The 21,882-nt window shown below is 40.1% G+C and overlaps 2 protein-coding genes across 4 annotated transcripts; one reads left to right on the forward strand and one right to left on the reverse strand.

The window, feature by feature from the left end:
• Window positions 1–117: 117 nt before the first annotated feature.
• LOC101165683 (RNA-binding protein 25-like) lies at window positions 118–9,072 on the reverse strand. Its single transcript, XM_004083430.2, has 18 exons — window positions 8,919–9,072; window positions 8,370–8,466; window positions 7,764–7,978; window positions 7,570–7,627; window positions 7,276–7,436; window positions 6,976–7,155; window positions 6,819–6,902; window positions 3,950–4,215; window positions 3,394–3,517; window positions 2,730–2,819; window positions 2,521–2,594; window positions 2,150–2,300; window positions 1,534–1,945; window positions 1,164–1,459; window positions 979–1,077; window positions 843–890; window positions 555–638; window positions 118–300 (listed from the first exon to the last, which is right to left on the reverse strand). Exons 2-18 carry the CDS (start codon window positions 8,446–8,448, stop codon window positions 268–270), a joined length of 2,454 nt encoding a protein of 817 aa, XP_004083478.1. The 5' UTR covers window positions 8,449–8,466; window positions 8,919–9,072; the 3' UTR covers window positions 118–267.
• A 718-nt stretch (window positions 9,073–9,790) lies between these two features.
• On the forward strand, window positions 9,791–14,981 carry hsp90ab1 (heat shock protein 90 alpha family class B member 1). Of its 3 annotated transcripts, XR_002293264.1 has the most exons (13): window positions 9,791–10,315; window positions 11,211–11,354; window positions 11,436–11,642; window positions 11,746–11,905; window positions 11,994–12,127; window positions 12,209–12,511; window positions 12,582–12,747; window positions 12,828–13,018; window positions 13,208–13,355; window positions 13,435–13,703; window positions 13,791–13,817; window positions 14,068–14,401; window positions 14,477–14,981. XR_002293264.1 is itself a non-coding variant. In XM_004083431.3 (12 exons), exons 2-12 carry the CDS (start codon window positions 11,211–11,213, stop codon window positions 14,593–14,595), a joined length of 2,175 nt encoding a protein of 724 aa, XP_004083479.1. In that variant the 5' UTR covers window positions 9,791–10,315; the 3' UTR covers window positions 14,596–14,978. The 3 variants fall into 3 exon arrangements, 2 of the variants coding, with proteins under 2 accessions (XP_004083479.1, XP_020570462.1); XM_004083431.3 differs by lacking the exon at window positions 13,791–13,817 and having other exon boundaries at window positions 14,477–14,978; XM_020714803.1 differs by lacking the exons at window positions 9,791–10,315; window positions 13,791–13,817 and having other exon boundaries at window positions 11,205–11,354.
• Window positions 14,982–21,882: the final 6,901 nt, after the last annotated feature.

The raw sequence follows: 21,882 nt of genomic DNA on the forward strand, positions 1-21,882 counted from the left end.
GAATTAGTTTTTCTGCTTAAGCTCCATATATTTGATGACTATAAGGTAATGAATGACACTCTACCACTAGGCCACTGAGCTTTTTTGTGTATTTCGGCAATTAAACAGAATCCAAACTAGAAAAAAAATCAATTTTAATCATAATACAAAAAAATGGAGAGTGCCTTCACAAATTCACATCAACATTCCCAGCTTCTGTTCCTATAGTGGTTGTGAGGTGTGCTTCAGGAGAGTCCCCGTCCAGGATTTTGATTCAGAAATGACATTTCACAGGATGGATGCATTTTGTGATGAGGTGGTCTGTGGACAAGAACATGACGACTTAATAGGAATCTCAAAGGGGTGGAGAGAGTTACTGACAAAGAAAAAAAAAAGCACTTTAACCTTTTCACATCATCATTGTTACTACAAACATGTGCCTGAAAGCAACTTTAGCAAAAGCATTGAGTTCTCGGTGTCTGAAACGACTGATGCAAATGTGAAAAGCAGCCAAATGAGTCACTATATTACAAGAGGGAAGGAAAGTCTTCATCTAGTGATTAGACTTATTTTACCAGTCCGATTTTCTTTGCTTCCGTTTCATAAATGAGCAACCGCCACATCTTCACTATGAAGACCTCAGCTTCTTCATCCAGAACCTACAAACAAGAAAAACAAACTTTAATGATGAATCTGACTCACTGAAATAACCTTTAGCTAAAGGCAGAAAAAAAAAAGAAGTTCAGAAGTTGTCAAGTTTCTGAAAAATGTACTTTGGAAGGTCATCTTTTTGGTTCTGTTTTTGGAAAGGCAAAATGGAGAAAAAATATAAATACAGATTTAGTCAAATCTGTGGGACTCACCATGGCAACATCATCCAAAATACCTTGTGGTGTGCTGTGAGCCATCACCTGAAATCACAGACATGTATGTTAACTTTACTGTTTTCTTCTCTCTTAAAATATTAAATAAAAATAAACACTGTTTTATATTGCGTACCTTTGAACACACAAAGTCCACTAATGTTGCTTCTTCCTCGCCAATATACTCAATGATCTTTTTATTGATCCACGGCCGGACGCGGCGTTCCATCAACGTCTAGAATAGGAAAACATAAAGGTTCATCAGTATCCAGTCTGTACACATAAAGAAGTTCAGCCATGACGTCAACACATTGTCCGTACCGTGTCCACCATGCTCCAGTCCAGCGGGTAGGTGAAAAGCTCCGGTTTTGCTGTCGGGATCTTTTCGATCAGACTCTTGATGTGCTTGCGTTTCTCCTCGGCGTTGGCTCCTTTGATGCCCGACAGCCCTGCTCCTTCCACGTCAAGGCTCTTGTCGTCGTCGTAATCCAAAGGGACCAGCTTCCTTTTGCGAGGCTGCTCGTCGGCCTCCTCCTCGTCAAACTTGTTGAAGACGCTGTCCACTGGGAGTTTTTTCCTTTTGCCCGCGGTGGTTTGGCCGGGGCTCCCCGTAGCACCTGGAGATGACAACATCATTGGTTAAGGCTGCTCTGATGGTTTTTCCAGCTTTGGACAGGTTTTTCAAACTCACCTAGTTTAAGGCTGAGGCCGATCTTGGGCCGGTTTTCATCTGGTGGCAGAGCATCGGGGGGGGAGTTCTCGTGAGGGATGATGATGCCGCACGGCGACTCGTTTCCCGGGGAGTTGGGGGACACGTTCCCGCTGGCCGAGGACACTGAAGGTGCTGCTGTGATGGGTCGCATCGTGGGCTTTAAGCATGGTTTAAAGGCGGGGTTCTCTTCATCGTTGTCATAATCCCCCTCCTCGCCCTCCTCCACCTCGTTGTCAGAGAGACGAGGCTGTGGCCGCACCTCCGGCCTTTCCTGCTCCGGTCTGCGGTCCCGGTGGTCGCGTGAACTTCTGTAGCGTTCTTGTTGCACCTCTGGTTCTGGCTGTTGGATGATGGGAGGTCGTCTCAAACGCTCCTCCTCTTCCTCCTCCATCTGCACCAGACATTGAAGCAGACAAGCTTATATTAATCCACATTTTCTAGATAACGGGGTCTACTAGATAAAATATAGATATTCCCAGAGGAGCAGAAATGCAAAAAAAAAAGGGAAAGCTGATGAAGTGACCTTCACAGAAACAGATATCATGCCCACTCACTGCCACCAAATATGGTCAGACAAAAACAGAACAAATCATACTCTGCGCAGCTCTGCGTCTGGGTCTGGATGTCCCTCTTCTAACAGCCTCTGTCTGATCTCCTCCAGCTCCTCCTTCTCCCTCTTCCTGTCTCGCTCATCCACCTCGATCTCCTTCTCTCGGTCTCTGAGACGCTTCTGCAGTGCACTGCCCCTAGAGGTCACAATGAAAACAGCAGGCTTTAGAACAATGGCCAGTGTTTTTGTGAACTGCAGGTAAATTCAGATTGGAAAACATGATTTTAAAAAAAAATACATTCTCATTCTAGGAGCCAGAAAAGTTTCAAATGTAAACAGTTTTTTTAAAAATATATTTTACAAAAAACAGTTAAAGTCTGTTGATTATCTGTAGCTGTTTCTTTGTTGCTGCTCACCTGTAGTATTTGGGGTCATCTCTTTCATCATCGTAATCTTCAAGAAACTCTTTCAACCGTTTGCCTTCTTTCAGCTAAACGTGGAAAAGAACAAAGTTTTTATTATTGAAAAGGTTTCTTCATATCTGTGGGCTCCAGCAGGACAAAGAAAGTCAACAACAGGACATTTAAGTCATCCTGTTAGACTTTGAATCTTTTTTTTTTTTTACCGTTTCTCGACGGCGCTCATCTTCTCGCTCAGTGTCCTTTGCATAATCCCGTGCCTTTTTTCGCTCCCTGAGCTCCCAGTTCTTCAGACGCTGTAAAAACAAAGCAAAACCTGAAAATACGGACAGAATAAAATACCTTTTCTAAGCTATCAGCTAATGAAGCATTTGAGGCTCTCGGGTTGTTTTCTTTTTACCCCAGTCAGCGCCACAGTAGGCTTCCAGTTGTTACAACTACTACTTGTTTTTCTATTGTTATTTTTTGTTAGAAACCTGTTTTTATAACTATTTTTTTTTTACACATATTGAGGTGTGCCTGCTGCACCTTTTGGGACCGATTACCACCACTTTCCAAGTCTAAAGCGGTCTGTGGGAGCACTGCACAATCAGCTGTTGTCGCTCGGTAACAACGAAATGCTGACGGAGATTCTATTCTGTCAGCTATAAAGACTTTTCAACTGGACTGGACAGTAATTATTGTTTTTTAAAAGTGTATTTTTAGTCCTGTTTATTATCTGCCATTTTAATAGAGTTACAGTAAGAAGTAATTTTCTCATTGTGGTATCAATAGAGTTGTATTCTAAAAAACTGTGAAATGCAGCTCATACGTCTGCTTCATCAAGTCTGAATGGTGGAGGTGAACTACTTCCCCATCAGCCTGTCCCACCTCCTGATATGCTGCTTCCTTGTCTCGGAGTTTTCTCTCCAGCTTCCTGCGTTCGTAAGCCTCCTCTTCGTCCTCTTGGTCCCGCTTCTTCTCTCTGTCTCTGTCTCGACTCAAACTCAACTCTCTGAGAAAATAAATGGATAAAATACTGTTAGAAACACGTCACAGTCCTCTGCCAAAAAGGAAATTGTTGGAAAAAGAAAATCTTCCTTAAGTTTTAAAACTGAATAAAGAAAGATTAGACCTACATTGAACACAATAATTAGGCTTCTAGCAAAGTATTATTCTGTTAAAAGAAGCTTGAAATGTGTCGTACTGATTCAAATAAAAATATCCAATCCCTGTTTAGGATACAACATCCGACTCCAATCAAGTCTGATCAGGCCGGGTTTGCAATCACATAATCAGATTGGGTCATTCCTGATGATTACCTCATATTTTTTAACATGTCTCCTTAAATTCATGTCCTGTGACTTCAAAGATGTGCATAACTCTCTGCATGATTAGGATTTAATCTCTTCCATCCTGGTGTGACAGCAGGTTTCTGTCTCTTTACCTCGATCGGCTGCGGTTGATGCTCACGTCCAGAGTCCTCTCTTTTTCCCGTTCCCGCTCACGTTCTCTGGTCCTGCGGTCCCGGTCTTTGTCTCGGTCCCTTTCCCGTTCTCTCTCGCGCTCTCTTTCCTTTTCCTTTTCCCGCTCCTTCTCCCTCTCGCGGTCACGCCGCTCCCTTTCCCGCTCGCGCTCTTTTTCGCGCTCTCGTCTTTCCCGCTCCAGCTCCTGCCTCTCTTTCTCACGCTTGTCCTTCTCCTCCTCCAGTTTCTGCAGAGGAAAACACAGACGGGGTCAGCTGGTGCCTCTCAAGATCCCAATGAGTTTGTAGTAAGCTTTAAAATGTGCACAGACCAAGGGATTTCCAGGTTTGGATGTTTCAGAGGAACATAGGCTACTCTGATCAATGCAAAGCTATGTTCCTGAACGGAAAATCCAGAGGCTCTCCCTCGTCATTTAATGCAACATGCTGCTAGAATCCTGCAACTACAACCTAGCTAGACTGGAAACCCCTTATATGGTTGAAATGTTCTGTGGACCATCATCAATTTAAAGCACTCGTCAAAAAGGCTGTTTTTTGTTCCTTAAGAGCCCCTCTTTAAGAAAACAAAAACAGAAAAACAGGCTTTTGTGGAACTAGTTGTTTGTGACTTACAGGTGTTGAACTATGGCCTCAGCCCTTCGCTGCCCCTACAAGCCTTTTAAGTTAGGCCTGGGAGGAAAGCAGGTCACACAGTATACAAGGGAAACATGTTATGGGATTCTGTCTTTCTAGAGCATCATAGAAATCAACAACATGACATTTTGTGTTGTTCTGTAGAAATGAACAAAAAAAATGAACATCAGTGACATTTCTGCACAGATAAATAAAGTTTTAGAAGCAGTCTTACCCCGCAGAGGTCTTCAGGCGCTCTTCTCGACTCATTACTCACACAAACACCACAAATCTGCACAGCCGTTACACACAACGCCTTCGGGCAGTTATCTCAACATTACATCCGTAAAATAATAAAAGTCAATAAAAATGTGTGACTTCTACTCTTATTTGGGGTCATATTTAGGTTATGTTAGCTCATCTCCAATCAAAGGTATTGAGTATGAGTCAGAGAGACTGACCTGTGAAAGCTTTGGGTGTAACAAAACAAACTCATGAAACAAAACACGGTGGATGTTAATGACTGGAGAAATTCAGAACTCTGGTTATAGTTTAACGTCACACCTTAGGATGGGAATAGGGTTTACATTTGTTGAATTTTTTTTAAGTTGCTCAAATCAATTTCGTTGGTTTATTTTTATTTTTTTAAAGCAAACAGGATATAATAAACCAAACGCACTTTGTTATCACGACGGATTATATAGACAAAAAGGGTTTTTAGGGATGTCGGCAGAAAAGAGAAATATGGATCGATGTCCAAATTGCATGAATTTTGAATAACTTTGACTAGAATGTCAATTCTCTCACATCCCTACTGTTAAACAGTCATGTCAAAGCAGCACTAATGTCTTTAAATTGGAAACCACAGTACAAGTAAAAATAAATACTAAAAACCAAAAGAAATTCTACAAAATTGTAAGAAATTTAGTCAACCTTATCACTAGTTCTGTACAATTTGATCAAAGCTATTGCCTAAAAAGTTAAAATAAAAGAAAATAGCAAGATAATATATAAAAGAAAAAAAAAGATTCTGTCAGACAATGATGTTAAAATGGAAGAAATCAACTCAATTCTCCTAAAGTTTAAATACAACCATCATAGTTTGGGTCTGTTGGTTAACTCTACATTAATTAATTCTGTAGTTTGAGGACTCTGGTCATCTTTGACCTCTATAGTAACTAAAACTTTTGTTTATATTAATGTTTACAGTTTTCACAAAACGTTATTTTTCAATGTAAATATTCGTCAATTGGGGGATTTATTTTGATTTTTAATCAGCATTTTTATTTATAGAACATAATGAGACCTTTAAAAATTGATAAAAACGGACAAAAATGTAAAATCAATCAAAAAGGAACATATAAGACAGAGGGAGTGACTCAGATGATGGAGGAGATCAAACGGCACACTCAGAGGACGTACCTTTTCAGTCTTCAGATCATCATACTGCTGTGGAGAGGGCGTCCCCGCTCCACACTAGCATAATAATGATTATATTAAACAATAACTGCTGTGGTTACTGCATCTCTGAGCTTTGACTTCAACACCATTAAGACAGCAGAAATCATAGAGGACTAGCACCGGTTCACTGACTCCATCTTTCCAGGGATCTGCCAATGTGCTCATAAATCCAGGAGCAGAAAAGGGACGTGTTGCTGCATAGTTGGCTGAATTTAAAAGGAAATCTTTGATGCCCTGGCCACAAAAAGTGCAGTGCAGTTGCCCCGATGCAATTCCTCAAGAGGGGGACGCCCAGTGTATGTATATAATAAAAGAAAGGTGATACTTACATCCTATCCTGGCAACTTTTTCCAAAGCTCTGTGATTCATCTTGCTTTAGTCACCATATGATCACTATCATAATGGTGGGGTTTAATGAATAGATTAGCTTTAAAGTAACTTTACATTGTCTCCATGCATTTTTGTGATGAATGAAGAAATCAATCTCTATTGATCACACCTAAATAGTTTCACTCCGCTGATCACAGGTTTCAAATCAGGCCTGTGGTGTCAAAGAAAGCTAGCTCTCCTTTATGCTTTTAAATGTGAAAATGTCACACGGACGCATACGTATATCTAATTGTGTACATATTAGAGGCAATCATTGTGTGTGTTGCTGAGATCCAGTGCTGCATATGTATCTATATGTGCAAGCTCAAGGAGTGAACTATGTGAGCAGAAACCTGCGATGGTGACAAAAACAAAGAAAATACTTTACCTTGTGAGTATCGCGAAATTTGCTAATCTCTCTAGAAATCAGGTCTCTCTTGTCCTCTTCTATGTCGATTGTATTGATGTCATCCTAAAATGAAAACATTTTTAGTTCCAACACAGAAATGATGCAACATTTTTTAGTGTGAATAATTTCGGCTTACTTCTTCTTTCTTTTCCTTTTTTCTCTTCCGTCGCTGGGACTCCTCATCCTGAGAGGGAGCGTTGAGTTCAGCAGCATATTCCCGCATCAGTCCATCAATGGCACCTTTGACAACCTCGTCTTTCTTCTTAGTCTCCTCATCCAGGACATCATCATCCCCTTCATCCTCCGGTGCTTTATTCTGTCAGGAAAAGAAAGACTTTTAAATGTTGCAATAATTGAACCTTTAACACAAAGTGGGACTGAAATGAGGCAGTGCTGGAGGTGTTCGATACGGTTTTCTTGGAGGAGAATCTCATACCCCATTTGCAGTTTTCTTCTTGGCTTTCCACTCATCCAACTGGGCTTTAGTCTTTGCATCCACCTTCACTAACAGGTTTTTGTCGCCTATCTGTAGATCGTGAAGCAGCCGTAAGGCTCGTAATGTAGATTCTGGCTCCTTGTATTCACAGAAACCAAACGCTGAAACAAAGTTTCATGAGAATAGATTAACCAGACACATTGTTATTGGTTCAATAAATATAATGACATAATTTTAGACTGCTTTAATTTAAAAAGTGTAAAAAAATAATAATAATAATGCAAGTTTAGCTACCTTGGAGTTTCCCAGAAGCACCCTGGACTCGTTTCCAGCTCAAAACAATACCACATTTCTGTAAAAATAAAAGCCCAAAGAAAAAAATGTTAAAGGACAACATAGTCAAATATTTGCCTCCTTTAGTTCTTGGGCATAAATTTACATTAGATTAATTATTTATTTGTTTTTTTGGCAATACTCTGACAACTTACCGCCAGTAACTGTCTAATGAGCATATCTGAAGCTTTCTCTGATATATTCCCTACAAAAACTGTAGTGGTGGGACCACTGTTCTCATCATCTTTGGCCCGCAGGGCAGAAAGATCCCTCTTTGGAACCGGAGGTTTACTGACAACTGGAACGGATGACATCATTACTGCAGAAGCAGGTGCCATGATGCCCATATGAACCGGAATCATTGGAGTTCCTGCATTGAAAACAAAAACAAAAATTAATAAATAAAATTTGTTGGTTGGTTGGTTGGTTGGATGGCTGGCTGGATTATTAATTTCTGTTATAAATTTGACAGCATTTGATTAAATATTGATCCTTTATTTCATATTCCAAAATCGATTTAGTTTAGTTTTATTTCAAATGTGCATTGGTCTACTTACATTCTAAAATAGTTAGGATTATTAACAGAATAAACTTTGTTTTAAAATAAAACTACAACAAGATGCCTTAAAGGTAAATAAATTCATTGCACAAATGAAACACCTAAATTAAAGTTCAATTTCATTCTAGTCGATATTTTTTAAACAAGTGACCCCGAAAAAAAAACAAGTTTAGAAGGTTTAAGTGAATAAAAGGGTTCTTACCTGCAGGGAAGCCGGCATACTGAGGGGGGAGACCAGGAGGGGGCAACAGCGACCGGTTTAAATGAGGAGGGAAGGACATTCCGAGAGTGAATGTGACCTAATGTAAACAAAATAAACTCCATTAGCAGTCTATGTAAGACTGAAAACTAAATCAATCCAACAAATTGCTAGCATTTAGGGCTTAAAACTTATGTCAAAATTAGCTTATTTGCTAGTAGATGAGAAGACATGATTAAATTGATGGTAAGGTAGGGACTGGAGCATAGATTCATTTAAACTTAAGTGCATAAAGTTTATCTAAACCATCTATATTGGTGAAATAATGTTTAAACTTTCATATGTCAATAATTTAGATAAAAACGCGGTTACCAAAAACAAGCAGCTTGGCGTGCTAAAGCTAACATTGAACACGCTACACTAGCCGGTGACACTAAACAGAGTCAGTTAGGCTAACGTTTGCAATAGCTGACGTGACCTAACAAACAAAGCTAACTTTGTTTTTTGAAATAATTAGTATAGACTAAATTTAATACATTACAATGTTCTTACCCTTAATTAGGTCGTGTGAAAATTAGTAAAAACCAACAGTAAAATTGGTAATATCTTTGAAGGGAAAAATCGTTTACGTCTCTAATGGCACTAAACTAGCCCACGAGCTAGCTGAGAGCGTTATCAACACTCACGCATGCGCACTATTTACCAAAGGACAACCGCACTTCTTTTGTGCGTCGGGACATTGCCCGTGGACGGGGCTAAAGTTCTGCTCAGTACACCAGTGTTTATGTTGTGAAAAATGTGTCTTTTACTACAAAGGCTCTCTGAATCTGATTTATTTGCATGGTAAATGATCATGTAGTTAATATTTTAAATTAGCTTTTTTTATAGGAAAATGATACTAATCATTCCAAAATTTCTATTTTTCTACATTTTATAATTTTACTACATGCTAATGAAATTTCAATTTGTTCTGCATAAATGTTTGTGTTATTTAACGTAAGCCTATTAACAATGACAAAATTAGATATTTGACATAGTTTTATTTACATTTTGTTTAACCACGTTCAATTGGAAGTGCCGTCATTTTGATTTCAATGTTAAAATATGTAAAATAAATCAATAACTAAAAAAAGTTTTTATTAAAAAAATATTTGGCATATTTATTTTTCATAAATGTAAAAAAACAAGCCTTTTAAAAAGTTTTGACCAGTCATATTGATTTATTTACAGTAAAAAAAGAAATAAAGGTGTCATTGATCAAAATGAGGTACAGAGCGGCAGTTGTAATTTCTGTGGCAACCAATAGAATGCGAAGTCAGCATGTGACAACTCGGTGACGTCATGTTTAGGCGGGTTTTTCATGGAAAGTGCTAGAAGAAACGAAGCACTCCCCTTCGGTATTCTTCCATGTGATTACAAAGACCTAGAGTGTTCGTTGATTCCGTAAAAAATACAGCGTGCTTTTAATTTTTGACATCCAGATATAGAGATTCTATACAAATACTTTTTTTTTTCAACAAAATTTTGACACATTTTTAGAATTTAGACAATTACTAAACGGAAGCTCGTAGATGTAGTTTTTGCTGTATCTTAAATAACCGCTAGATGGCAGCAAAAATCAAATACGATTGATTTTATTCTTAGTTTTGTTTTTAATATAATAAATTTATAACGTTTAGATTTTACCTCCTTGGCCAATCAAAATATTGTGCATGCTATTCCACTATAACTTTTTATCTGTTGATATAAATAATTACATATTTTTCTGGAGGAGCACAGTTAGTTCGAGAAGGAGCGCCGCGGAGGGATCTTGTCCTGCACTGAAACTCATGAGCATATAGATTCGGCGTGCAGCTCCAGAATCCTCCTTTCTTTTTCCTGCGTCAGTGAGCGGCAGGGATAGCACTTTTGTTGCATTTTATTCAAGAAAAGCCAACATAAGAAACAAGGTATGTCTTGGTAATTCACTTCATATTGAGGGAAACCAAACTTTAAATGGTTTATTATTATTCTACACCGAATGTTGAGTCATTTAACGGGTTTTTTTGTTATTTGATTTCGATTCACGTGGTTTGTTTAACCTTGATTCATCGATTAAAAGCATTTCTGACATAGCGGGTTTACTATTCTTAATTAGTAATGGGCTTTAGGTTAAATCTTGTACTAGTGACCGAAAATAAGTGGTGGGCTTTTGCCGCATCTTGTAGGCAGACAGAAGGTATGGAGATTTATTATTGTGAAGGTTGGTTGTACCTGACTGTTTAAAGAATAACATTACCATAGTTTAACGAGCGATTGACGTGTCTTTGTGTATATTTTGCCAACGAAGGATTCTAGATGGACTACTAGTTTAGAATCTTACACCCAGAGTGTGTACATCATGTACATCTTGCATAACCGACACAGGAGTGCTCGTGGTTTTTCGGGGTGATGGTAGTTTTGGGGGCTATTTTTTTGCAGTAAAGCTCCTGAGCGATAATCCAAAATCGTTCGATCTTGATATTCACGGAAGCTTCGGGTTTTTTCGGTTTTAGTCGGCACGTGCTTGCAGCGTCCATTGTCCATGCCTCGCCGCCATGTTTCGCTGCACTTCCGCCCGTATGTTGTAATCTGATGGCAGGGATCCGACTCTGAACCGGTTTCTGAATTGTGGTAGTTTATGGTTTAAAATTATTCATTAAAAAAAATTAAACTAAAAACTACAATCTTAGTAAAATAATTGGCAGTTTATTACCGTATTTTGCGTATTTGTAAGATGTTGTGCTTTTATTTTGGCGTTTCCTGTTGGTTCATCCCATTATTAGTCTGACGCTGTTTGTTGCAAACCTGTTATTTCTTATGCAGATGCCTGAAGAAATGCACCAAGAGGAGGAGGCTGAGACCTTTGCCTTCCAGGCAGAGATTGCTCAGCTGATGTCCCTGATCATCAACACCTTTTATTCCAACAAAGAGATCTTCCTCAGGGAGCTGATCTCCAATGCCTCTGATGTAAGTCTGCAGCAGTTTACGTAACATCGTATCACCTCTGTGTCAATACAGTGAAATATCTTGACGCTGAATTATTTTTAGGCTCTGGACAAAATCCGCTATGAAAGCTTAACTGATCCCTCCAAGCTGGACAGCGGCAAGGATCTGAAAATCGACATCATCCCCAACAAGGCTGACCGCACCTTGACCATTGTTGACACTGGAATTGGCATGACCAAGGCTGACCTTATCAACAACCTGGGTACCATTGCAAAGTCTGGGACAAAGGCTTTCATGGAAGCCCTTCAGGTATTAATATAAACAGGCATAAAGGGGAAAAATACATATACACATTTATATATTTTTTTAGCAGAAGTGAATACAAATTGTGGAACTTTGCCGTTTTCTTCAGGCTGGAGCCGACATCTCCATGATTGGTCAGTTCGGTGTGGGATTTTACTCTGCCTACCTCGTCGCTGAGAGGGTGGTGGTTATCACCAAGCACAACGACGATGAACAGTACGCCTGGGAGTCCTCTGCTGGGGGATCCTTTACCGTCAAGGTCGACAGTGGTATGGATCTTCAAATATTATAATTATGGTGCAACAAACTAAAATCTGACTGTGAAACATTTGTTAACCTCTACAACACTGTTCTCAGGCGAGCCCATTGGCCGTGGAACAAAGATCATCCTGCACCTTAAAGAAGACCAAACGGAGTACATTGAGGAGAAGAGGGTCAAAGAGATCGTGAAGAAGCATTCTCAGTTCATCGGCTACCCCATCACCCTCTTTGTAAGTGATTTGTTTGTTTTTTTACAAACATATTTCTCACTAATAGAAGCTTATGTGGAGTTGTACGTGGTTTATCTATAGGTGGAGAAAGAACGTGACAAGGAGATCAGTGATGATGAGGCAGAGGAGGAAAAAGAAGAGAAGGAGACCAAGGAGGAAGGTGAGGACAAGCCAAAGATTGAGGATGTGGGCTCAGATGATGAAGAAGACGCTAAAGACAAGGGCAAGAAGAAGAAGAAGATCAAGGAGAAGTACATTGACCAGGAAGAGCTGAATAAGACCAAGCCCATCTGGACCAGAAACCCTGATGACATCACGAGTGAGGAGTACGGCGAGTTCTACAAGAGCCTCACAAACGACTGGGAGGATCACCTCGCTGTGAAGGTAAAATAGAGGTTTGGGTGTCTTCTGATCGGCTGATGGAACCTCGTGCTGACGTGTGTTTCTCTTTTAGCACTTTTCAGTGGAAGGTCAGCTGGAATTCAGGGCTCTGCTCTTTGTTCCTCGTCGTGCACCTTTTGACCTCTTTGAGAACAAGAAGAAGAAGAACAACATCAAGCTGTACGTCAGGAGAGTCTTCATCATGGACAACTGTGAAGAGCTCATCCCAGAGTACCTGAGTAAGTTTTAAATCTCTGTTCCACCGGATCTGAAAGGAAATGCACAGCAGCTTTAAAACGTTTTTGTTTGTTTACAACAGACTTCATCCGTGGAGTGGTGGACTCTGAAGACCTGCCCCTCAACATTTCAAGAGAAATGCTGCAGCAGAGCAAGATCTTGAAAGTAATCCGCAAAAACATTGTCAAGAAGTGCCTGGAGCTGTTCGGAGAGCTGGCAGAAGACAAAGAAAACTACAAGAAATTCTATGAAGGTTTCTCAAAGAACATCAAGGTATCTCAAACATATCTGAAGCTTTTCTAAATGATGCCTATAAACTGATGGATTTTTTTTTTCCTGTAAACTTTTAAGGTGTGAAAATAAATCGACACATATTTAGCGTGAAGCCTTGGAATTGGGCAACGCTTGCTGCATTACCCAGAATTTAGTTGAGTAAATCGATCACAACTTTTATGTTCACAGCTCGGCATCCATGAGGATTCTCAGAACCGTAAGAAGCTGTCTGAGCTGCTGCGCTACCACAGCTCCCAGTCTGGAGATGAAATGACTTCCCTCACAGAGTACCTTTCTCGCATGAAGGAGAACCAGAAATCCATTTACTACATCACTGGTAGGTTTGGCTTCCAGTCCATATGTTCTTTTGTTGATTCTTTTGGCACGACTTAAGTTTTTGTTTTTTGCCTCTGAAGGTGAAAGCAAGGACCAGGTTGCCAACTCTGCTTTCGTGGAGCGCGTCCGCAAGCGTGGCTTCGAGGTCCTGTACATGACCGAGCCCATCGACGAGTACTGTGTTCAGCAGCTGAAGGAGTTTGATGGCAAGAACCTGGTTTCTGTCACCAAAGAGGGCTTGGAGCTGCCAGAGGATGAGGAGGAAAAGAAGAAGATGGAGGATGACAAGGCCAAGTTTGAGAACCTCTGCAAGCTCATGAAAGAGATTCTGGACAAGAAAGTAGAGAAGGTTGGTCTCAAATAAGAAACTGTGCTTTTGCTCCTCATTTCTTCACCATCATTTCCTTAACTTCAGTGGTGTTTTGTTTGGAAACAGGTTTCCTAGTGGTAACTACTTATATTGGTGAGTTCATACAGAGTAGAAGTGGCCTGTAGAGTTTCTAGCGTTGCCTGATATTTGAGTTGAAAGGGTTTGGTTTTGCAAGAGCCTGATAAGTCTGACAGCGACGTGAGTTCTAACAATGTTTGTCTTTTGAGGCTGTGTCTAACACTCGATGAAATCAGCATCACACAAACGGCCTGAACCGCATGCGTGTATTGCATTCCAGTGGTCGGTTTTCTCAAACCGATGCTTACCTTCATGCCTTCTACAGGTGACTGTCTCCAACAGACTGGTATCGTCCCCCTGCTGCATTGTGACGAGCACTTACGGCTGGACGGCAAACATGGAGAGGATCATGAAGGCCCAGGCTCTCAGGGATAACTCCACCATGGGTTACATGATGGCCAAGAAGCATTTAGAGATCAACCCCGACCATCCCATCATGGAGACCCTCCGGCAGAAGGCTGAGACCGACAAAAACGACAAAGCTGTGAAGGACCTCGTCATCCTGCTGTTCGAAACTGCTCTGCTGTCCTCTGGCTTCTCCCTGGACGACCCTCAGACCCACTCCAACCGCATCTACAGAATGATCAAACTTGGTTTGGGTACGAAAACACTCCAGACTATAAATATCTTTGTTTTAAAAGGTTCATGTCAATAATTGGAGGTCTTGTCTCCAGGTATCGACGATGACGACATCCCCACAGAGGAGCCCGCCTCCACATCTGCCCCAGAAGAGATGCCACCCCTGGAAGGAGATGCTGACGACGATTCGTCACGCATGGAAGAGGTCGACTAAACTTCCCCAAACTTCACACTTTTAAGCCTCACTTTCCCAGAAATCCATCTATTATAAATTCTGTAACTAAAAAATCAAGTAGGCATTCCTGTTGTGACGCTCTCGGTAAGAGATCCTCACACTGAAAAACCTTGTTTGAAAGTAGGTTTGTTTCTGCTTGCAATGTTCATGGTGACGACTCATTTTAAACTCCCCTGTTGCACTGTGGTTTACTTGTTCGGTTGATGTGCAAGTTGGGGAATGATGCATTCCATTCCAAATGTTTGGGGGGGGTTCTCTTCATGTGCAGCGCTGCATGGAGAGAGGACTGTAAGATTCCTTTGCCTGAGGTCAGGTTTGTCTGTGTTCAGTTTTGTTTTTGCAAAAATAAAGAATATTGTCCCTAATGTCTGTTTTTGCACTCAATACTTCTGATTGGCCACAAGGTGGAGCCCTTTCATATGCAACCATTCGACTGGAGTTTAAAAATGCTGCATAAAACTGTCAGTGTTTACTTTTGTAGTCATTAAATTTGGCAAGAATTGTTAGAATCTTTACTTCAAGTCGTCTTTGCATTTCTGCAGTATTAGGGAAATCTAAGGTTTAAAAGGATGCAAACATCCTTTACTGTAGAGGACAGTGCCATCTGCTGGCAGAAGGCTAAAAATCAACAAAGAACCAACAACCAAATGTTGTTCATAAGAAACTGAGGATTCTACTTTAATATGAATCTGGGGAACCCTAAATTTGCAACTTTTTTTAAGTCCAAAAATTTTCAGGATTGCTTCAAAAACCAAAGGTTGCATTTTTAGCAAATCATTTTATAGGGTTTTATTTGGAATAATGTGCTTTGCCTGGAATTGGGGATATTTATCCAAAACGTTTTCAAGAAGCTGGACTGAACAGAGGTTCTCGCTGTGACGACTCCAAAGGTTACCTTAGATTTTTAAAAATATATTGAATAAATTAAACAGAGAAAACTTTAACAATTACGTTTTATGCTTAAAATTCATGATTCATCTGCTAACTTGAACTTCACAAGTGTATGTTCACAACAATGTTAACTGTCTAAAGTTGTCTGTTTTTGTTTTGAAATTAAGAGAATCCTACATACTTAAAAGTATAAAATACACAGATGCATTCCTGTGCATAATAGGGTATTTATTGAATTTATTTCATTGTTTTGATGCAGCCATCAAAACAGTATCCATGTAAAGCATTTTGAGCTGCCAATCTGCATGACTGGTGCAGATCAAGAAAAGCTGCCTTCCCAAAATCATAAAAGTAGCAAAGAATTAAAGACAAAACTGCATAAAATACAGGAAGTTTCCTCACAATCATGTGGTAGTTGAACTTTTCGGGGGGGTGCAAAGAGTGCCTTTCTTGGAAGTCGTGTGGTTCTTTTTTAGCGCGAGTGGGTGGCATCGCAGGTTTTCTGTTCTTGTCAGTAAAACAGTGAGGCGTAGGCGTCTGTCCCTCCTGAGTCAATGAACTCAAAGTGATAGTGGGGAACTTGAGCTTTGTCATTCAGAAACAAGTTCACCTTTTTTTTCTCTATAATGCTTCCTCGTGTGACTGTACCACTAGACCACTGGAGTCATGGTTTTTTCTGCTTTCCCGAAAAACTAGATCAATAAATTAATCCCAAAGGTGACCAGGATCTAATTCTGTTCTAGAGATTATAAATCAGGGAAGAAAATGGGTTCCACACCAGAGCCTTGTGGGACCCCACAGGTATTTTCAAAAGGGCGATCATGAGAAGATAAAATGTCCATACATACCAACTCAGATTGGGATAAACATTCATATCAAATGATGATAACCGGCTGTGCATATACAGTTTTTATATGTGAAAGGTCATACAGTTAAAGTCAAACTGATCAGCTCAGATGAGGAAAAGACGTACATGGATCTAATTGTCCACACATCGGAATGGAGCGGAGCAGGAAAAATTTCTTTATATATATCAGAAAAAATGGCACAATTCAAGGTAACCCTTGTGCTATCCTAGGCACTTTACCATTGGGAGTTGGGTCATCTAGACCCACTAGACAGTGCTCTGAACCTTTTTTCTTCAAGGATTTGTGATCTTCACTGGTGTCCATGGATTACATGAAATCTTTCCACCTTTATCCACCTTTGTCATGGTAGGGAGAACACGTCAATGTAAGGGTGGGGTCATCTAAGATAGCACAAGGGTTAAGGGTAAAAAAAAAAAAACAAGTAATTATATTTCATCAAGAGTCTTCTGCGTAATTTATCGAAAAACGTTCAGATTTTTTTTAGAGTTCCTAAAAAGATGTTTGAAAGGAAATCTTATAAGTTAAAGGATTTCAAAGTATTTAAGACATCCTGAAAAAGTTGCCACCCTTCATAAATCAAAGTTTTTAAACATGAATCTCTGTTTAGAAGAGGCAAAGATGATGCACTGGACGGGTTTTGCAAAATTGCCAATCTACATGGAAGAGGTCAAACACTCGTGAGACAAACAGGAAATGGTATGTTTGGTGTCATCAAAGGGCTCTCCAACCCTGCTGTAACAAACCCGTGTGAGCTGAGCACCAGTGGAAATTTCTTGGTGAGAGTCATCAAAGAGTTTGCACAGATTTCCAGTACAGACGAAAAGTGCACAAAGTCAGATTTTGTTTTCTTCAAACAGAAGACTTCCTGTGGAAGAAAGAACATTGTAGTCTGTTCCTACCCCACAACTGCTGAATGCACACAATTTGGGTTGGGGGGTGGTCTTAAGGCACGAGTGGGCGGCGGGGCAACACATTTGCTTACAAGATCACAACAAAACCCCTGTCTTGTGACCTTTGGGGCCTACACGTCTGGTTTGAACCTGGTCAGTGCAGACGTGCTGTAGAGTAGAGTCTAGAAGGTGTCGATTATGTGGTCTCCTGTTGAGTCACACAAACTTCATGTCGATTCACCTTTTCCAAATATTTCTAGGCCACGTTGGTCTAACTTTGCTGACGATCCATGTGAATTCTTGGCTGTTTCACGCTCGTCTTCGTGGTTGCATTTCTGGGCCACAGAGGCTGCATACCAGCCCACAAGGGCGTCGCAAAATTCAGTTCAAATCAGTGCCTTTGCGCAACCTCTGGTCCAAGACACGTCATCCGATAAACCCATCGATTACTCAGGGGCCTGACGCCGTCATTCGCCTGTGTTCAGCAGCAGGTGGCAAACAGAAAGAGGATTACCACACACGCGCGGCGAGGAGAACGGAAGCAAGATGAGCAGATAAAAGCCAGAAAGAAAAATCATCACCTCCTATCACTAAAGTGTGAAAGACAGCCGATAAGCATTGCCTTTGCCGGGTGGTCTGACGCGCTGCGTTCCACTCGTACTATAAAACAGGAGGAGGTGGAGGTTTTGGTTATGTCACACCTCCAATGATGCTTTTGCAGGTTTTGAATTTAAAGGAAATGTTTATGCTAGGCAGGACCCCCCCACCCACCCACTGTAGTTAGTGTGTCTGTGTAGGAGGGGGGATAGTTACAAAAGTGAAAGAGAGAATAATAAAGTGATGTGCAACACTTTTCATCATTAAACACACATTCCAGGGATCTGCAGCATTCAGGGCCAATCAGATTGATTTATTACTGACCACTAGGAGCCTCAAAGTCTCACTTCCCCCTTTAGAAAACTACTATAATGATAAAAAAAAATGAAGGTTTTTATTCCGCATAAACACAAACATAAAAAGAAAATAGCTTTTTTTCAAACTATCAAACAGTTGGCATGTCCAAAGTCCGGCCAAATCTTTACATTTCAACCGGGCCACAGGCTCCTGTCATAAAGTCAACAATATGCGGCCTCGGGGACGTTCCAAAGACTTGGATTTCTTGATTTTGATTGGCTAAACTAACCGTCTTTAACCCTTGTGCTATCCTGGGCACATATGAAATTTTCATTAATTTGGTTACAATGTATTTAAATGTACTTCTTGTTCTAGGTAAAGAAATGAAAAGTATTCAATTGCAAAAAATATTTTCATTTCCATTTAGCCCTTGTGCTATCCTAGGCACTTTAACATTGGGAGTTGGGTCATCTAGACCCACTAGACAGTGCTCTGAACCTTTCTTCTTCAATGATTTGTGATCTTCACTGGTTTCCATGGATTACATGAAATCTTTCCACCTTTATCCACCTTTGTCATGGTAGGGAGAACACGTCAATGTAAGGGTGGGGTCATCTAAGATAGCAGGGTTAATGTTGATATAAGAGTTCAAAGAATGTAGGCCAATTGTTTCCCTCACCAAATCTGCCCTTTTATCCAGAAAGTTTGGACACCCCTGGTTTATCATTTGTGACAGATTCACACGACTTCCTTTCAAAATAAAAGATTCCCTGCATCACATACAGGATCATCTCAATGATGTAGTACGGTAGTAGGTAGTGTGGTGTCAGCAGTGATTTAAAGTAAGAAATAAACACATTTTATTTTACCGTTTGTGGTGCAGCCAGAAATTTATAAATCTAATTAACCAGAGTTAAATGAGAGATAATTAACATCTTTTTGTCTTTTTGAGATGGAAAATTTGCCTTGAAATTTCCTTGGACCTTTACTATGAATTCTGGTTGTGCTTCGTGGTTCCAATTGATTTTGATTTTCTGTGTCCTCCAGTTGTTTTTGAATAAAATTTGAGTTAGTTTGCCTTTTTTTTTTTACTACTTACTAACTATTTACAGATCAAGTGTCTTTCAATATTTTGGGATGATGACCAACAGGCCCCTGAGGGTCAGCATCCTGCTGTTTTCGTAATATCCCAGCCTTTTTCTGCTGTTCATTACCTGGATCAGGTAATAATAGGAAGCTAGTGACCTGTTTTCCAACTAACCTGCAATCATAGCTTGTTGGTGACAAACACACCTGATCCAGGTAATCAGCTGCAGGTAGGGCTGGGTTGCTGGAAAAGGACCAGTGGAGACCAGAGCGGCCTCGTTATACCTTTAAATGTAAAGACACATTTTTTTTAGAAATGGGCTTTAATTAAATGAAGCCCATCGAGACGACTGTTGTTGTGAATTTGGGCTATACAAATAAAATTGAATTGAATTAATTAGATTCTTGCTGTGCTAGATTAATATCTATTATTTCTTATCACTTGTTTGTGTGTTTCCCTGTTTCACCAGCGTATTTTGAGTTATTTTATTCCAAATCTATTTTTGCTTATTTCTTCACACTACACGAATGGAAAGGTCTTTTTTAATTAGCATAAGATTATGTTATTATAACTAAACTTTTTCTTTTTTTTATATCAGTCACTATATGTTCCCTATTGAGTCCATTTTTCATTTTATTTTTGAAATCAGTTTAGTTAATTAGTGTCAGGTTGGCACAAACATGCTTTACAGAGACAATCAAAAGGCTGAAGTTATTCATAACTTAGTTGGTTGTCATCCGAACAAAAACATTTGAGTTTTTTAAAAGTCAGAATACAGAAAATACGGGAAATTTTAGAAAAGTAATTTCTTTTTTTTTGTCTGGTTCCTATTTCAGAGACAGTTTTAAAGATTTTCATTGTGACAATGTTGTAATTGTTCAATATTAAAGGGACAAAGGCACAAAATAAACTCTAAATTGGTCTGAGAAATTCTGAGGTTTGGTTTATGTGGAACTATTTGTAAGCTCAAGAACTAAATTCTTTAATTTTCTTCAATTTCTTAAAGAACAACGGTGATATTCTTAAATGTCCGTTTTCTGCGCTCTTGTTTTGTTTTCTGTTTACTTTGCTGAATTCACAGTAAAGCTACATTGTTATACATTTATTAGGATAATAACTGTTAAACGGTCCAATGACCTACTGCAAAGGTCATTGAACAGGAAGCTGTCTCTGAATTTCTCATCCTCAGCAGTGATAGAGGACATATTTTCGGGAAGCAGAACGTATGAGTCAAACAAACTGCTGGTTGGTGAAGGTCAGTAACAGCTGGCTTTGGGGCTACCTGCAGTCAAAGCGAGAGCTCGCAGTGACTGATCCGCCGGGGGCTGCATGCCTGGAGCTGAAATAATCAAAATGCAGAGCGGAGATTTATAGAAAATGACACAAACCCAAAGGGGTTAAGGACCTGATGAAACAAGAGGAGCGAGGGAAATCCCCCCTCTACTGAAGAGCAACTGTGAGATTAATAACCAGGGGGAAATGACTTGTTGCACCTCTCATTCAAATCCGACCTTCAGTTTTATGCTTGGTGAATCATAGAAGTGGAAGGAAGGCTTCATGAATCAGAGAGGAGTGCGGAGAGCACTGCATACGTATTTCGAAAAACGGCGTTGGTTTGCTCCACTTCATGGGACCGGAGAGGGTGGAAGGATGAGGGTGGAAACGTCTGAAGATACAGTTCAGATCACTAAAACGACAGACGGGGCCAACATCAGCACCAAAAGGTGCCTTTTATATTCAGAAGCTCATGGAAATCTGCAGAAGTGAACCGGTAGATGTCCTTACATTTACATTTATGAAGATGCTAAAAAATGACTCCCTGTCAATCAACATAAGCCTCGCCTTTGATTCTATGAGAAATATCTGCAACAATACAAGAAAAGGCTAATAGATGAACTATAAATGGTAATAAAATGAAAAACAAAGAGATTTCAGTCGTACTTTCAGCTGTATCTGTGGAATTCAAGGACATGCCAAAAAGACCTTGTGACGAAGTCAAACAGGTCGGGTCGGCTAAATAACAAACAATTTAAAATCTTCAGACTTTCTGGAGACGCACGACACAGATAACCCACATCTGAGGCCATGTGTCGCCTTTATCGTCCCTTTTATCACTTTGGAACATGCTTCTTCTTTTTCTAGAACCAGTGATGTCAAGAAACCAGTCCAATAGAGCTATGACTTTGCACTTTTTTAAAATTCAAACACCTTACACATTATAGATTTTTACGCAAATTACTGTAAACTTGTCGCTGCCACTTTTTTTTTAATCTGTGCTGGATTATGGTGATATTCTGTACATGCATGCCTCGTCTTCATGTCTCCAAACGGTTGACACCATGCATCTTTACCAACTGTAGATGTATGGCGCATCATTGTGACTTGTATTCAAGAGTGCAATGGCCTTCTCTGATCACTAGGAGGCGGGGACATTGGCATTAGAAGGCCTTGCTTGGATTACTGCCTCCCTACATTTGTTCCATAATCACAAGGAGAAGTGTGGAATCTTACTCCTTAAGATCAACAGACCAGTTGTTGCTTTCTGTTGAATTTGCCCGCACAGAGCTGGGGGAAAAAAGCATTTGTCCACTCTGCTCCTTTTGCTTGGAATATGCTGCAGAAAGACTGGAAACGA

This window comes from Oryzias latipes, chromosome 24 (genome assembly GCF_002234675.1).
Source record: "Oryzias latipes chromosome 24, ASM223467v1".
Taxonomy (NCBI): Eukaryota; Metazoa; Chordata; class Actinopteri; order Beloniformes; family Adrianichthyidae; genus Oryzias; species Oryzias latipes.

Excerpts from the sequence above, each read along its gene's own strand:
- hsp90ab1 (XM_020714803.1), top strand. The coding sequence starts at position 11,205 with ATGCAGATGCCTGAAGAAATGCACCAAGAGGAGGAGGCTGAGACCTTT. Across the intron at positions 11,906-11,993 it reads TACCGTCAAGGTCGACAGTG|GCGAGCCCATTGGCCGTGGA; the intron begins GTATGGATCTTC and ends CACTGTTCTCAG. Across the intron at positions 13,356-13,434 it reads ATCCATTTACTACATCACTG|GTGAAAGCAAGGACCAGGTT; the intron begins GTAGGTTTGGCT and ends TTGCCTCTGAAG.
- LOC101165683 (XM_004083430.2), bottom strand. The coding sequence starts at position 8,448 with ATGTCCTTCCCTCCTCATTTAAACCGGTCGCTGTTGCCCCCTCCTGGT. Across the intron at positions 7,979-8,369 it reads GTATGCCGGCTTCCCTGCAG|GAACTCCAATGATTCCGGTT; the intron begins GTAAGAACCCTT and ends TTTTCAATGCAG. Across the intron at positions 7,437-7,569 it reads TGCTTCTGGGAAACTCCAAG|CGTTTGGTTTCTGTGAATAC; the intron begins GTAGCTAAACTT and ends ACTTTGTTTCAG.